Source organism: Dendrobates tinctorius, unplaced genomic scaffold (genome assembly GCF_039654945.1).
Source record: "Dendrobates tinctorius isolate UK_male_01 unplaced genomic scaffold, ASM3965494v1 ptg000319l, whole genome shotgun sequence".
Taxonomy (NCBI): Eukaryota; Metazoa; Chordata; class Amphibia; order Anura; family Dendrobatidae; genus Dendrobates; species Dendrobates tinctorius.
Window position 1 is genome coordinate 2,802,598 of NW_027361986.1, and position 17,691 is coordinate 2,820,288.

Below are 17,691 nucleotides of genomic sequence, written 5' to 3' on the forward strand. Positions count from 1 at the left end.
GGAAACCCCAAATTTATAGGATAATCCTATAACAATACTGAACATACAGCATAGAAATACCTTTATCTGAGGAGAGGTGTTTCCACTACTAATCTCCATTCTGTAATGAGATAAAATATTTTTAATTAATCTCAAGGTCCATTACCTATGACAGTCTCGTTTTTCACTCTGTCCTTCATTGACTAGTTGTATCAGCACTACCCATTAAAGGGGTATTCCAGTTTGGCTCAATTTCCACATCGGCAGGGCATGTCATGTGTACTGCTACCTGCTAGTTCTTGTGCGCTATCATCTGTTATCATGCGGGTTCTTCAATAACCCACATGACATAGCAGGAATCAGTAGATGTGACATCACAGACCTCAATCCTGTCCCTATGCAGAAGTAAGCAGAGCTGGAATACCCTTTTCACAAGTTGTCATTAGTTTACATAAAATAGTGAAAAGGTCCTTCTACAGCTCATTTACTATAACTGGCCCCAGCATCTGAGCAAAATCTATCAGTAGACTTTGCTCTCACCACACACTGCAACAAATAAATTACATATATCCCTGAGGAAGCCACAATTGTGTGGCGATTCTCATGGGGTAATTTCTTCCCCTTTGCTCCTGCCTGTTCATCATTGACCCAGGATATGAGCACATAAGGTTGCTTTTACACTTGCCGTGTTTTTGTAGGCCGTTTTTGCGGCCCCAAAAGATTTCTATGGGGCGGCAAAAACTGCCCGCAAAAATAGATCTGAGCGCCGTGTGTCGTATGGCCATGAGGGCCTTATATATGGCCGTGAAAAAATATCAAGCTTGCTCGATATTTTTCACGCCTCACGGACACGACCTCCATGTAAAACAATGGTAGTGCGAAAACAAAGGTAGCTTGTTTTTGCGGTACACCGTATTTGCGGATCGCCGTTTTTTCCCCTGCAATTTGTTACAACAGGGAAAAACGATCCGAGAAGGTTTTTTGCAGCCCGTTTTTGTGGGAGACCGCAAAAAACACAGCAATACGGCCCGCAAAAATGGCTCGTAAAAACGGGCTGCAAAAAACCCGGCATGTGTAAAAGTAGCCTAACACTCATTTTTCCACTTTACCAGTGTGCGATTCCCATTTGCTTCATTTTCCTAATGTTTTCATAATTGGTTCACTATTTAGGCATGATCATATATGCTTTTGGTCAGTTGAGGAAGGGCAGGGAGCCCAAATGCGGTGTATGGGCCACATGGCAAAGAGTGGGGGGAGTGAAAGAGTTAAGGTGGTCAAATGCAGGGCAGTAGTTGTGGATTAGTAGACTATAAGGGTTTTTGATTGTAGGTGGGAGAAAGGGGACAGGGTTATAAGGTGGGGTGATAAAAAGGTGAGGAAGAGTTTTGATACCTCCTCTGGAATCTCAGGAACTAGCAGCCCACCCGACCTTTGTTTTATTTGTTTGTGTGTATAAAAAAAAAAAAAAACAATACCACAGCATCGGAGGGATAGGTTTGGTTCAGAGTCTGGTTAGTTGGTCATGTCCTTCAGTGGGAAGGCACTAGTGGGGAATACTGACTTATGGTACAACCCAAGATAATTAGTGGGTGTAGGTCCTGCGAAGGTTAGGGAAATTAATTATGGGATTCTAATATCCATCTCCATGGGCTGGTGCAGTGCAGTGCGGCCAGAAAGATTCATAGGATTATTGGGTTTGCCTCTGGACCAGACCTATTAGCAGTTTATAGTCATTTTATATTTATATTGTTTATATTATTGTGGGGTCTCCATTGTGGTGAGTGCTCCTGGTTTTGTGTGAAATATTTAATAAAAGGCTGTTGTGGCCATTTTACCTCCATGGGGGAGTAGGTGACATGTTGGGTCAGTAGTCGGAAAACAACCAAACCCCATCTTAAATTATAATGTTTAGGTTTAGCACTTGCACTTTATTATATGACTTTTCTTCTTTACACACTTATGACTTAAATCATGCATTTTGCTTTCTTTGTGGGTATTTGATCTGCGCATATTCCCTTGGAGCAACTTATTTTATCTACTCTAGTACATTCATTAACAGTTAGAAGTTTTGGTGTTTTGGTTAATCATAAGCGTCTGCCTGCAGAGTTGGCGTTAGGGGCAGGCAAAAAAGGTATTTGATGGGGCTCGTGAGTCAGGGGGTCCGATGTCAGCACTGGCTCCACTCCCCTCCTGCATCATGCATTCAACTGTATTGGCATCGTAAATGCCGATACACTTAAAGCGAACTTGTCACCAGGTTTGGCCGATACGAGTTCCGGCCACCACCTTTCATGGCTTATCTACAGCATTCTATAATGCTGTAGATAAGCCCCTGATCTGACCTGCAAGAGAAGAAAAATAAGTTTTATAATACTCGCCTGCAGGGTGGTCTGGTCCAATGGGTGTCGCAGGTCCTGGTCCGGCGCCTCCCATATTCTTGCGATGCCACCCTCCTGCTTGCTTCATGACTCCCCAGCATTGCGCTCCTGCGCAGGCATACTTATCCGCCCTGTTGAGAGCAGAGCAAAGTACTACAATGCACAGGCAACAGGAAAGGTCAGCGAGGCCCTGCGCCGGCGCACTGCAGGAATTTGCTCTGCCCTCAGCAGGACAGATAAGTATGCCTGTGCAGGAATGCGATGACGTGGAGCTTGTGAGGATGATGCAGGGACTCGTCAGCCACATAAATCAAGCAGGAGGGCGGCATTGCAAGAAGATGGGACCAGGACGTGCGACATCCATCGGATGAAAGGCAGTGGCCGTAACTCGCATTGGCCAAACCTGGTGACAGGTTCCCTTTAAAAGTAATGATGGAAGAGAGCGCGTCAGGTAATGTCACTTCACTGTGCGCTACACTGTGACGAGCAGTGGAGCTATTGAGAAGACACACTGCAAAGACCAGAGCCACAGGAGAATGGGGAGAGGTGAGTATTGCATTTATTTATTTTTAAATCAGTGAGTGCGTGGTGGCCATAAAACTGGAGGAATATGTGGTGTGCATCATACTATATGGGGCTGCATTATACTCTATAGGGCTGCATTACACTGTATGGGGCTGCATTACACAATTTGGGGGCTGCATTATACTCTATGGGGGCTGCATTATACTCTATGGGGCAGCATTATACTATATGAGGATGCATTATACTGAGGCTGCATTATACTCTATAGGGCTGCATTATACTCAATAGGAGCTGCATTATACTTTATGGGGTTGCATTATACTCTATGGGGCTGCATATAAAGGACTATGGGGCACATTAAACTATATGGAGGACTATGGGGTGTGCATTATACTATATGGATGACTATGGGGTGCATTAGACTATATGGAGGACTATGGGTTGCATTATACTAAACGAGCAAAATGCTGTTTATTCATCGAGTGATAGTATTGTTTATGCCAGAACAGAAATCATTGATCACAGCAGTACTTTGCTTGGTGAAAACTGCAGAAAAGCTGGTGATAAATTGATACTGTATGGCAGTGCCGGACTGGCCATCTGGTAATTCTGGTAAATGCCAGAATGGCCTGTCTGGTTGTAAGTTGCCTTGTCTGCTACATTGTTATCAGATTCTGCATAGCCAAGACGTCCATACTGTTAACAGTTGTGACAGAGCCAAAGCCACTGGCTCCGTCACTTACCCCAGCAGGCTGCAGGGATTCTTTCTGTCTGTGACCTGCCGAAGACCAACTTCAAGCAGGAGACGTCGGCGGTGCAATGACATCACTGCATCATGATGCCAGCATCCACTGTGAGAATTGATAGTCGAGGAGACAGCCGCTGCCGTGGATGATGTGTCTGGATTAAGTGAGCATATGGATTTTTTTTATTTTTGGGGGACTGTGGGAGACCATCACACTGTATAGAGCAACTATGAGGTGAACTATCATACTATATGGGGGGCTGTTGGGGTCCCACCACAACTACCCTACACATTAAGATGGTCCCCCAAACATGGCAATTTGCATACATGTGGTCACGTGCTTACTAGATGTACACAGCCTCTCTCAATACAAGTGAAAGTAGCAAAGCAGAGTACAATCAATCAGAATGTGGTGGGAGGCATGAAAATCGCATACTTGGGGGTCACACGATGGCCCGCTGCCAATGCCGGCACCAGAGAATCCTCAAAGTGTGCGCTATGAGGATTCAGAAGTCTAAAGCTACATAGATTTTAACCTTAACCACTTTATCGATCAGTATGGTGGTATTATCAATACTGTATATGCTGGTAATATTTGGTTATGGTTTGTTGTTTTTTGTCTGTAATATTCTAATATTATTATTTTGATATACTGTATATATAATTTACTTTTATATAGAAATATTACTGGTATAATTAGAAATAATGGTGTTGTAGTAAATTTATATTTCCTCAAGGCAGGGTAATATTAGTAATATATCTAATAAAGTCAATGAAAGAGAGCGGGCGGCACCGCTATTACCGTAATAGGAACAATGGCTGGCAGCAGGCGGAGAGCTCACATCCAGGATTCCCGGGTGCTTGACTTCAAAGCAAAACAGTAGTAGTATCCAGAAGGAAAAAGTCGCACTCTGCGGGATATCGTTGAAGTATTTATTGACACTGAATTACATGTCACATCGGGGATGTGAAGGAGAGTGTGTCAAATGGCTGACTACGGCCGTTTCACGCTACTCGAGTGCTTCCACGAGTCCGTGGAAGCGCTCGAGTAGCGTGAAACGGCCGTAGTCAGCCATTTGACACACTCTCCTTCACATCCCCAACGTGACATGTAATTCAGTGTCAATAAATACTTCAACGATATCCCGCAGAGTGCGACTTTTTCCTTCTGGATATTAGTAATATATCTGTGGTGCCCCTGAGGCTCAGTCGCCACAGAGGTACTGCACCTCCTCCTGAGGTGTGGTGCCCCACCATCCAGGTAAGGTGGAGACTCCTGACCACACTCCAACACCTGCACCCCACAACACAAAGTAGTGTAGCAAACCACCTTCGCAGCTCCCTGCTTGGAGTGTAGCAAAGCACCCATTGGTGGCTCCCTGCTTGGAACACGAAACGTGCTGGGTGGTGGGTGGAGCTTAGTTTACATTAAAGAGAGCGGGAAGAGTTTAGGACAGTAGTCGGTTGGTCAGTTGTTCAGTGGAGAGAGAAGAAGATCCCCAGAGAGAGGGATAGATGGATGGAAGTGCTGCAGCAGGTCCCAGTGACCTGGGTCTGTTGGCACAGGAAAGGAAGAGAGCGAGAGCGACATAGACTAAAAGCCTGATTTTCCATAGAAAGAAAGATTAGTACGGAACGTGAGGAGTAAAAGAGAACAGAGGATGTGGGTTAGAAGAGAACCCTTCCTAGAAGTTCTAAGCGCAAGGCCGGGGCCCGATCCCCGAGGTTGTATGGATACTAATGGTCCTGCAGCAGACACCGGAGGAATAGAAGTAGTGACCACTTTATTCCCACACAAGACTTGGGGGCACAACAGCAACTGGATAGTGAGCCGGGACTTAGTAGCAAGGAGTCCCCGAAGCAGGCTACAGCTGTCTGCCGTATAAGTACAGTTCATAAAAACATCGGGCAGGAGGAACTCCAGTGTAACTCAGTACTAGGAGTACTTCATTCAAAGGTGCTATAAGAGGAGACGTTCAGAAAGGCACATGTTGGCGGAGTGTTGGAAAGGAGTATTCCATCTGGCCTGGAGGTTGACTGAGTCCCTGACCCGGAGTACACAGCACGGAGACTGTGAGAAAAGCTTTGGAACGACATGCCCTGGTGTCCTCCAATCATTCCTGCACCACACACCTGGTACCGCTACATCCCTGTGCCTACACTGCACCATTCCTGCAACGCTTATCTACACTGCCCTGGGACTACAGCTTCACCTGTGGGGAGCTATAACATCATTGCTGCACTACACCATCAGTCCCAGAGGATCTGCATGCAGCGCCGGCTTAACACCTCCCTTGCCGAACACCACAGGTGGCGTCACGAACCATTCAACTTTATTCCATCATTCAATTCCCCTTTTCTTACTTGGGCGCCCAGGGCCACGGGCTGGGTCACCGCTGCTGTGACACCTTCCCCCCTGAGTTACCGGCCCGGTACCGAGTACCCCACAGCCCTGGGAGGGCGACCCATATCCCCATCTGGTGCTCGGGAGCGGGGACAGCATGGGCCTGTGTATTTTCAAATGCTGGGGCTGAATTTCAGTCTCAGTCCATCCCTGCTATATGGGGACAGTTTGATCTACTAGTGATCATTCTGTACCCATCATTCTTCCCCAGCCGTTGTAAAGAGCCCAGAAAACAAGCATCGAACCTCTTCAATACTGTACTCAGCGCATGTACATACAACCAAATTGTTTCTGTGTCATGGTTGCAACATGTTAGCAATTGAGGCCCCACTTTAAACTTTTGCCCAGGGTCCCACTTTGTCTAAAAACCGGCCCTTCCTTATTGTGATCCTTTTGAATGCATTGGTTGCTTTTTTAAATGTTTTTATTTGAGTCCTGTGTCTGGTTGATAATAAGCTTTATAAATATATTTTTTGTAAATGACCTTTTGTATGCACCTTTTCTTGCTTTTGTAACACTGAGCTGGTTCGAGGAAAAAAAACTGCAGCATTCCCAAGTTAGATCCGATTATCGGATGATTATTATGAACCAGTGGAAAACATTGGACTGCATTCCAATGTATCTCACTTGGATGACATCACACTGTAATCAGCATTTGATCAGAATTTAATTGGCATAATCGCCCTAGCCTTAAAGTGCAGTTTAAACTGCTGATTTCCCGGTAAATTAGCCAAATGCTTGTTCGCTGGGTGAAATGATCTTTTGTGTTGCACAAAAGATGTTCATTCTCGACAGCGCATCATCCTGTATAAGCAATTGTCTGTGCGCACTGAACGATCAATTACTGATTATTCACGGGGTCATCTGAAAAGCGGGACAGCCTGTGTAAACAAGACTACGTATCTGCAAATATAGAAGCTGATCCATGGTCGTTTATTGATGCTAGTCGATGAGTGTATAAAGAACCGTCATACAGATGGAGCATTTTTCAGAATGTTTAGAGCAGAAACTGAGCAAAAACGCCAAGTTTTTGAGGAGTTTTGAGATTTGGAGGAGGATTTGGGGAATTTCCACTCAGCTTCCGCTCCAAAGTGCGCAATGTGATTTTATGTGGTATCCCAGTACCCAGTCTACTGCTGCTGAGTGAAACAGTTGTCATGTGACAGTAGATTTGTTCCAATGTGCCAGAACTATGGGCACTGTGAGGTAGGAGACATAATATATTGAATGTCCATACACTGAGGACTCAAATGTCCATTGTGCTTTGCTGCTATCGACTGGTCAATATATGCGTATGAAAGTTAGGTGATTAATCTCCTCACAACAACCTGTTATAGAAACGGATGGGAAGAGTCTCTCAGCTCTGTGCACACACTACCTGTGAGCTGGGTGAAACCAGACCAGTCCTGCTTAGCCCAGACAAGGAAAAGCAAGGAAGCTCCATGAATCGATTCCAGTCCACTCTGAGGGTACATTATCCTCCACACAATCACCTCCACAAAGTAATGAAGCCTCATATAGTCAGGACTCAGGAGAGCTAAAGCTGAACATGTGCTCTCCTGCAAACTGATTTTTTCTATGTGCTTCTAGCCAGAACCAGATCCATGTGTCTCCCACACCATCAACTTTGTCTGACCTACCCCCTGCAAAAGGGGAAATGTAGGGCCTAAATCGTGAGTACTACCACCCTACTAAGATAAACATCTTTCCTGTACCACACTACTAATGTGTCGTCATGGGGAGCCAACCCATGAAGGTTCCTCCATCAGTGTAGCAGTACCTGGACTATGAAAAAACTGCTCCACCTGCCCTGAGACGCCCAAACCTTGTTTGTTTAATAACTAGAAGAAACCTCCCTTTCATACACATAATATGCAGTGTAACCCATACTGTGAACTACCGACACTTTGCCTGTAAGTGAGAGACTGTCCCATGTTTTCTCCTTCAGTAAAGTGTTAAATTTCCAAGTTCACACGTGTTTCTGGCTGCTTGAAATCGCACAGCACCTACATCCAGACACCACCTCTACAGGAGTGCCCCCGGGTGGTCCTATACCATCTCCGTGAGTGCCACCTCTCGTTATTGACAATTGTTGTGGACACGAGGGAAGTGTTTAGATGTCCATCCGTGACCTACTTCAGCTATCTTGTCAACAAAATCTGCTGTCAGTGGAACTACATCTACCAGTTGGCCCCTCTGCATCATCTGGCGCCTCCCCCGTGGCTTACCGTATTTACATAGGAGGCAACATGCTTTTACATGGTAAAGTCTCCTTATAATAATAAATCTTAGGCCGAGGTCACACTTGCAACTGCAACGCGAGAAACTAGTGCGAGTCTCTCGCATCAATACCCGGCACTGCAGTCAGCACTCAGGATCGGAGCGCTCAGCTGCATAGAAAGACATGCAGACGCACACTCTGGTCCCGAGTGCCGGCGGCCGTGTCGGGTATTAATTCGCGAGACTCGCGCAAGTTTCTCGCATTGCAGTTGCAAGTGTGACCTCGGCCTAAGGCTCAAAAGCTACTTACGTTCTAGTCTTCCTTCGATCTGGAAAATTTTCCTTCACACATGGAAGCAAACGAGGATCTCTACTGACATATTCTGAGATCTTCTAAGAAATAAAAAGCAGAATAAATGTTATAATTGACAGAATGTTTTTATCTGTCAGCGCAACTGAACCTAAGTATTATTCATAGAATCATAGAATCGTAAAGTTGGAAGGGACCTCCTGGGCCATCTGGTCCAACCCCCTGCTCAAAGCAGGATTCACTAAATCATCCCAGACAGATGTCTGTCCAGCCTCTGTTTGAAGACTTCTATTGAAGGAGAACTCACCACCTCTCGTGGTAGCCTGTTCCACTCATTTATTCACTTAAAGATTAGATATAAGATATCATAAGACATGCGGCTTCTATTGGCCTCTGTATTGTTATGGGAGCAGTCTTAGGCCAAGTTCACATTGTGTTTAGCTGGAATATGCTATTGCGGCCAGCTATAAAAAAAAATTCGACATCACAGGAAAGAAGGCCAAATGGAGCCCAAACATACAAACTTTGGTATCCCTTTGCCTCATTGTACTCAATGGCTCGGTCAGAGGAACATCTGAGTCCTGTTTTTTGTGGGTTCAGATGGAGAACGAGGAAGGCTAAATGTAATGTGAACCGCACCTCAGCCATAACGTTTTATACTCAATCTTTAACACAAGTTTTTACCTCTAGAAAACTTTTTGCACTTGGTTCTGCCTCCAGTAGACGACCATAAAGCTCTACCCAGAGGTTGACAAGTCTGACGATATTCTGCCTCTTGTGGAGAGAGTATATGACCTTCTCAGGCTCATTCACTTCAGATGGCTCCACATTAAATCTGAGATGCTGTTAAGGGTCCATAGGAAGAAAGTAAATGTTCTCTAAAACCATGGTCCAATTTTTGAACTATGGGTCATGTTTTATAAATGCAGCGGGATCATATTGATGGGTCCCAGTTAACTATACATATATAGGATGAAAGACATTGTGTTGTATAGTGCTAAGACTACTAACTAAAATGTTTAAGACTTATTTTTTTAGGGTTGTTAGAGCGAATCTATCATAAAATCTATACCACCTAATCTGAGAGCAGCATAATATAGACATTACCCTAATTCTAGTGATGTGTCCCTTACTGGGTTGTTGCTGTAGTTTTAATAAAGTCACAATTTTATCAGCAGGAGATTATCTCTTTCTAGTCCTTCATATTCATGAGCTCTGTATAACCCTGTCCCATCGCTGATTGGCAGCTTTCTGCCTATGTACAGGATCCACAGAAAGCTGCCAATCAGTGCTGTGGGCGGGGTTATACCGAGCTCTGTATTCAGAGACCTGCTAGATTGATCTACAGTAAGTGACACATTGCTGGAATCAGGGTCTCTGCTGCCCTCAGATGGAAAAGCAAAAACCTAGTGATGACAGATTTCCTTAAGGGGCATTATTCAGTAAAAAAGTATGCTAGTTATTAATGTCAAAGCTCTTGACTACTTCAGGTGCTTTTTCTGAATTATTGCTATGAACCATGTAGGAAATTTGTGATAAGCTAAAGATATAAGGTGCAAAAAATCTCAAAAAAATCACTGTACCATTTTATTCCTGATCAGCTTTCCTCTCCTTAGATAAGAAACTAAGGGACACAGAGTTCAAGAATATTTCAGCCTCTTTATTTTAACAATCAGTGGAGATTTCATCACCCGAATTCCACTGATCAAAGCGTCTAAAGGGGGCTTTACACATAGCGATATCGCTAGCAATATAGCTAAAGCGTCACCAATTTTGTGATGTAGCAGCGATATTGCTAGCGATATCGCTACATGTGACACTTACCTCCGATCGGCTCCCCCGCTGACTATCGTTGATCGCGCGAGATCAGCCTGGTCCTTTTCTCGGCGGCGGCTTCCTGCTGGCGCCGACTAGCGAGGCGTGCGGAGGACGTCATCATCGCCGCATCTGACAGGTAAGTAACGACCGCTGCTGCGTCGCTGCTGAGATCTGCCTGTTTGGCAGCTCACTAGCGACCATTTAGCGATGCACCAGCGATCCAGACCGCGTCATATCGTGGTCGGGATCGCTGGTGCAACGCTAAATGTAACGGGGCTCTTACACGTCGCAATGATATGTCAAAGATTTTTTTTTTATAAAACCCTTTAAAACTACATGGTTCTTCAACTGACTTCCTATTTATTTAGCACTGTATTCGCATTGTACCTAGAGTATATTGATTCATCTATATGGAGCGCATAATATTCGTGTACGTTTCTAATTTTTTTTCTCCTGATGCACAAGGAGAAACTTTGTTCAAAATTTTTCCACTGTGCCTTTTCTCCTTAGTCTTGTGTTACAAGCTTCTCCCCTAGCAATCCTGTACCGTGCTCTGCACTGAATAGGAGCAAGAGCCCCAAACAGTTGTCTACAGATCGATGTCTCCGGTTTTGTGGATATTCCTAGTCATATTGGAAAAATTCTTTGATGGGCGAAACATTAACTTACAGCGAAGCTACCTATGGTTGGCACTACGGGGGCAGTTTTCCTTCTGGAGGTAAGCTAATTTAGATGTATTTGAGCTCCCCAATAAGTTTCTACAAAGGAAAGTGATAACCTAGTGATACAAGGATACTGATGGAGCAATGCTTGGCACAGCTGATTTGTTGGCATGAATACGCTGTATGTCAGAAGGAATTCACCAGCAAATGAATCTGGGGAAATAAAACATGACAGGTAAAGTGAGTGGATTACGAAGAGCTCCATGAACCATTGCTTCGACTACTACAGATCATTTCTGCTGTCTGTCATCAGTATTGTACTAATTAGATCTACATGAATATACAGTTATATGTAATTGCTCATTTATTTCTTATACGTGAAGATAGAAAGTACGACAACTTATCTCCATTGCCCGTAGGGACTACTTTTAGTAAATACCCTTCAATATCACACGTTGCTATTTGGTTGTCTACGTAATCACTGTTTTCTTGTCATTTGAAAAACAGATATGAAGTTACCTTCTGGATTATTAAGAGATGAATCCAACCTCATCGTCTCCAGCAAATGCTCCAGAATCTTATCGGCTGTTCCAGACATAACTGTGTATCTTAAGACAAGGTCGATTACATTAACATTAGCTGAAATAATAAAGAACCCCAAATAATTCCTCATTACGTGGGATAAACCTGATAGGTACTTACTTATGATTTCCAGGCACTGAGGTCGGTAAGTTATTCCCAGATAGCTGAGAAGTTTTCTCCAGGACTAATACCACTTTACCGTGCTCCTTTAGACGCACCGTGTTGGCTTCTACATCCTACAGACAAGACAGTAAGCTTATGGTCATGCTCAGAGTATATTGCACTTACGAGAGCAAAAGACTAAAGGACATAACAGCTATCCATTATCAAATTAGATTTGCTGACCCTAAGAATCCGGTTGAAGTCATGTTTGTCAACACGTAGGAAGTGGCAGTTGTCCTCTCTCAGTACTATGGTTGCAGCTCTTGGGGCATCATTGACGAGAGCTAGTTGTCCAAAGTCATCTCCTTCATGAAGTGTGGTGACCAAACCCTGCCATAAAATATTACTGTGAGCGCAAGCACTAGCATGAGACCAGACCAGAGTTTGTAGGATTTTTCAGACAGAGACCTACGCCTTTGTTTCAGCAGAATAATAAAGCTCAATACAATACAATATTTCTATTTCATTTTTCCACTAATAATCAAAGCGCTGTACAAAACATGAGATTTTCAGAGATAGCTAGTTGTCAGGTTGAATTTGATGGGCACAGTTCTTCCTTCAACCGATTTGAAGGGGTTTTCTCATGGACAAAGTTCATTTTCAACAACATTTTAATCAACAGATCTTGGAATAATAATAATTTCCACAATTGGATGTGTTTAAAAAAATGTTCCTGTGCTGAGATAATCGTATAAATGTGCCCCTGCTGTTTACTGTGTAATGGCTGTGTCTGACCGTACAGGAACATGGTCTGATCATACCACAGCTCCTGGGCAGGGGAGGAAGCAATAGTGAATACAGCCAGGACAGCAGCTGATTCCTTCCAAAAAAACCTTGCTTAAAAACAGTCGGTGAAATGTTTTACCTCACAAAAAGAATCAGCCATGATCTCATGCTGTTCTTTCTGTATACTCGTTTAATTCCTTCCCCTGGCCAGGAGATGTGGTATAATCAGACCATGCCTCTGTACGGTGAGACACAGCCATTACACAGTACACAGCAGGGGCAAATTTATAAGATTATCTCAGCACAGGAACATTTTTTTTTAAATGCATCCAAATGTGGAAATTATTTTTATTACAAGATCTATTAACTAAAATGTACTTTGTTTGTTGGAAAACTATGTTACTATATACCTCTGTGGCATATTAGTGCATACAGTATGCAACACAAAAGTAACACTTTAATTTCAATGAGCAGACACACAGAGCTTTCCCTGGCAATCCCAAATCACAGTGAGAGGTAGAAAAGCCGGTCCTGGGGCAATAAGCTGATCATTAGAGCAGTTGAATTAAAAAAAAATGGTTGACCAGATAGAATATCTTATATACTCGTGTATAAGCCGAGTTCTTCAGCACATTTTTTGTTCTGAAAACACCCCCCCCGAGACTTATGCACGAGTCATTGTCTCAGAAAGACGGCGGGGGAGGGGGGGCAGTGGAGCAGCGGGTCACAGGAGTCGACGGCTGTGGCTGTAACTGTGCCCGCTGCTAAAGAGAAATGAATATTCACAGCGCTGGCCATGAATATTCATTTCTCTTATAGTGCGCACAGTTACAGCCTCAGCCGCTGTCTTCCAACACACATCCTATTTACCTTCCTGTGTTCCCTCACTGTATCTCGTTTGTTCCGGCACCAGCAGCTCTTCCATCTGAGCGATCATGTGGCCCCGCTCATTAAGGTAATGAATATTCATGCCTCTCCACTCCCATAGGCGTGTAGTGAATATTCATTACCTTCATGAGCAGGGCCACGTGATCGCCCAGACGGAAGAGCTGCTGGCGCCAGAACGAGATGCAGTGAGGGCGTGCAGGAAGGTAAGTAGAATGTGTTTTTTTTTATTTTTTATAGGAAGCCATGCATACAAGGATAGGGGTTAAGGAGCCTTGCACACAAGGATAGGGAATAAGGAGCCATGCATACAAGGATAGGGACAGGGGGAGCCATGCATACCAGAATAGGGATGAGGGGACAAAGCATACCCGGCTTATATTCAAGTTAATAAGTTTACCCAGTTTTTCGTGGCAAAATTAGGTGACTCGGCTTATACTCGCATCAACTTATACTCGAGTATATACGGCAACCTCTTTACAGTAAAGCAAGAACGGGACTATCAATGAATATGTGAAGGAGGGGAAAGCCTCTGTCTGGCACATCCATCCAGGTAATGTAAAACTAAATTTTATTACGGTAAGTGAACAGTAAAACCTGTTGAAACAGAAACCTTTTTGCGTTTCGGTTGCACCCAGGCATCCTTAGTAGTGATGAGTGAGTATACTCGTTGCTCGGGTTTTCCCGAGCATGCTCGGGTGTCCTCCGAGTATTTTGGCTTGCTCGGAGAGTTAGTTTCCGTCGTCTCATCTGCATGATCTGCGAATTGTAGACAGGCTGAATACATGTGGCAATTCCCTAACAAACAGGCATTCCACACATGTATGTATTCAAGCTATCTAGCAGTCGCAAATCATGCAGCTGAGACGACGAAAACTAAATCTCCGAGCAAGCCAAAATACTCGGAGACCACCCAAGCATGCTCGGGAAAACTTGAGCAACGAGTATACTCACTCATCACTAACCCTTAGTGAAAAGGGAGCCCTTACTCCTCCAAAAGCAATGCATAACCTTTTTTGAATGCAGTTCCTACCCAAACTCAGAAGTCATTGTAAAGTCTGCTGTAGAGCCCTAGCCTAATGGCTCATTAATTGACTGCCAATCGGCTATACACAAACCAATATGCATCCAATATGATGGGACAGAACGATCACTAATACCATCATTCTGTCCCCATACAGTATTATGTTATAGATAGCATATCCTGTTTGGATGGGTCGACAATTGGGAAAGAGGGTTTCTACAAATGATCATTCGCCAATTACTCCCTGCTCTAAATGGTTCATAAGAAATGCATTAACATTTTCCAGACATGTATAACAGTGACACTGACCTTGCCATGGGTGACCACATTCACAGAACCCTTCCATATAATGTACCAAGAAGTGCCTTTATCACCTTGGCTAAACACTGCAAGGCAAGACAGACAGTGAAAAAAACTGATCTTACATTTCTAAGGCCAAAAGACAATTGTAGAAAATTACCGTCATTAAAGATGATTCTAAGTACTTAAGGCCCCTATATGGATTAAACTAATGTTAGCCGAACCCGCAGATATAGACAGGTTCGGCCGACAGTCTGATATACATGGGGACGCCTGCTGACTGATTGTCAGGAGAGATGTCGATCGAGCATGTCCAATTTTGGACTGCCGATCATCTTGCTCTCCCTGAAATCAGCCACTGGCCAACGCATCAGCCAGCGGTTTTCTCATAGAGAACATAGGAACGCTTAGTCAAACTAATGCTCTTTTGTATGGGAGAGTTGGTTGAGCTGGCTGTCGGCTGAATGATTGTCCAAGCAGTACAGAAGAATGTCTGGTTTCTGGTAGATGAGGTTTTTATTTTAGTTTTATTGTGTTTTGTTTTTGTTTTTTTTAAATTTTAGAACTGCCATGGGTCGATTTTTGAAGTAGTAGACAACCCTTTGTAATGTCCACCATAGACCTGATAATTTACACAAAATTATCCAATGCAAATATTCTTATGCTGATGACAGTATTCAGATGATGATGTATTAAGGTTAAATAAGCCGAGAAGTCTTCGGAATTAATGCTAACCATAATTAGAAAAAAATAGAATGAGTTTTTGTCCGGGGTCAGACATGTATTTCCATGCAGTTGAACGTTCCAATCCGAGTGCCGGTGACAGTGCCAGGTATTGACATGAGAGACTCTTCCGAGTTTCTCGCAAGTCTGACTCTGGCCTTCAGAAGATAAACTGATTGTTGGTGGAATCAAGGTAGGAACAAATATGTTAAGAAGTGTAAAAAGTAAAATCAAACAGTGGAATAAAGGTAAACCACATGATAAATTAAGATATATTACAAAAATTTATTTACATCAGGAAACTTTTAGTCACACAAAGGTTATATACTGAAGCATTGTGGCAGAAACCTCATTAATTAATTGTTATTTGATGAACTATCTTTTGGACAAGCCATCAATATTTGATCTGTGGGGTCCAACTTTCAGCACCCCCTGGTACTACAACTAAATACAGCTCTGTTCCAAGTGCATAGCATAGCGCTATAATACTAGACTCAGCCACTTCTAAAGGTGCAGAGCTTTGCCTGGCAAACAATAGAGACGCAATGCTTTCAGGAGCAGCATGGCCCCTTGTGAAAGATGTACTCCCATCAATTTTTGAAGATTGAAACCAAACCTTTAAAACGAGCATGGTTCCGCTTCAGATAATGGATACACATTAACACTTACACACTGTTCCAGCTTTTGCGTGAGATTCGAACACCAACACTGATGCCAACTCCTTCTTCACCTGAAAGAAAAACAGAGCATGGTGGGATTTTTTTTAAGTATTTTAGTTCAGCTATATTTGTCTAGATTACGCTTTGCCAAGATGTCTGGATAGGTAAGTTCAAGGAATTGATTTAGCAATGAAATTGTCATGGGTTAAAAACAAGTCAAACAGAAAACTGCACAGTCATTATCAAACATACGGTATTATCTGTCAAAATTTGGTCAGTCCGCTTGGATATTCCAGTATTATTAACAGCCAAAGTTTTGGTAAAGGGCAGAAGCAGAGCCTGGCAGTGTACGGGCATTATTTCTATTACTTCTTGGTCTTATGCTGCAAACCAGTTGACTCCATGCACTACTGGATGATTCCTTTAGTTATTATAGTGGTTGACCAATTTCTAATAATTTTTTACAAATGTGTAGGAAACATCCATTTAATCATGTCACTAATATATGGTAATGTTATTACGAGAGCGGCGCTAAAGTCATCATTTCAAAAGTGCCGGCACATTACAGTATGGTGGCTTCATCCCAATTCTTGGCCACTGATGAAGGACATGGAACCAAACCCAAACCTCCACTAAATAACCCTGCACATGCTCTAGTTTCTAGGGCTGCGTACAGTGTTATTGGGGTTTATGGATGGATGGGCCGACATTTTTAATAATTATTGTTATTTCAATTCAGTAAATTCTATGAAACAATAGGGAATACTTACTGAGTTAGAAAGATGTGAAACTGCCTTTATGTGGAGTAACTCTTCGAATATGACCTCCAATTCTTCTTCAGTGCGCTGACAAGGACTGAAATCAGTAAAAAAGAATATCCAGTAAGCAGGTTCTGTCTTATAAAAACTTCAGTCCATCGGGTTTCTGTTGAGATTTCCATATTTTTATGATATTGATAGTTTAGTCTTCAGAACTATTCTTGCCATTAAATATTCCGGCGCTCTGACAGTCCCCAATTGTGAACTTATTGGGATTTTTCAGGAGGTGTACATTCTAAAATAGCACATACAGACAGGGAGAGGAGGGGGATGTAGCTGCAGTTTTTCAATGAAAGAACTTGAGAGAGAGAGGAGAGAGCAGTGGTAGAAGGGATTATCGATTTAGAGTGCACAGTATAGCCCTTACATCAGCACAGCTCATACATTATCAAAACACAGCTCTTACATCAGCACAGCACAGCTCATACATCAGCACAGCACAGCCCATACATCAGCAAAACACAGCTCTTACATCAGCACAGCACAGCTCATACATCAGCAGAGCACAGCTCATACATCAGCACAGCACAGCCCATACATCAGCAAAACACAGCTCTTACATCAGCACAGCACAGCTCATACATCAGCAGAGCACAGCTCATACATCAGCAGAGCACAGCTCATACATCAGCACAGCACAGCCCATACATCAGCAAAACACAGCTCTTACATCAGCACAGCACAGCTCATACATCAGCAGAGCACAGCTCATACATCAGCAGAGCACAGCTCATACATCAGCACAGCACAGGTAATACATCAGCACAGCAC

The 17,691-nt window shown here is 43.4% G+C and overlaps 1 protein-coding gene across 2 annotated transcripts in view; it reads right to left on the reverse strand.

The window, feature by feature from the left end:
• The window catches only part of LOC141073895 (rap guanine nucleotide exchange factor 3-like), a 120,603-nt gene that overhangs the window by 36,781 nt on the left and 66,131 nt on the right, over positions 1–17,691 (reverse strand). For both annotated transcript variants that reach the window (XM_073561435.1, XM_073561434.1), the window contains exons 7-16: positions 16,873–16,957; positions 16,113–16,173; positions 14,730–14,806; positions 11,969–12,115; positions 11,744–11,859; positions 11,561–11,649; positions 11,176–11,254; positions 9,246–9,396; positions 8,562–8,644; positions 61–100 (exon numbers count right to left, since the gene is read on the reverse strand). In XM_073561435.1, coding sequence (XP_073417536.1) covers positions 61–100; positions 8,562–8,644; positions 9,246–9,396; positions 11,176–11,254; positions 11,561–11,649; positions 11,744–11,859; positions 11,969–12,115; positions 14,730–14,806; positions 16,113–16,173; positions 16,873–16,957 — 928 coding nt within the window. The remainder of the gene's footprint in view (positions 1–60; positions 101–8,561; positions 8,645–9,245; positions 9,397–11,175; positions 11,255–11,560; positions 11,650–11,743; positions 11,860–11,968; positions 12,116–14,729; positions 14,807–16,112; positions 16,174–16,872; positions 16,958–17,691) is intronic.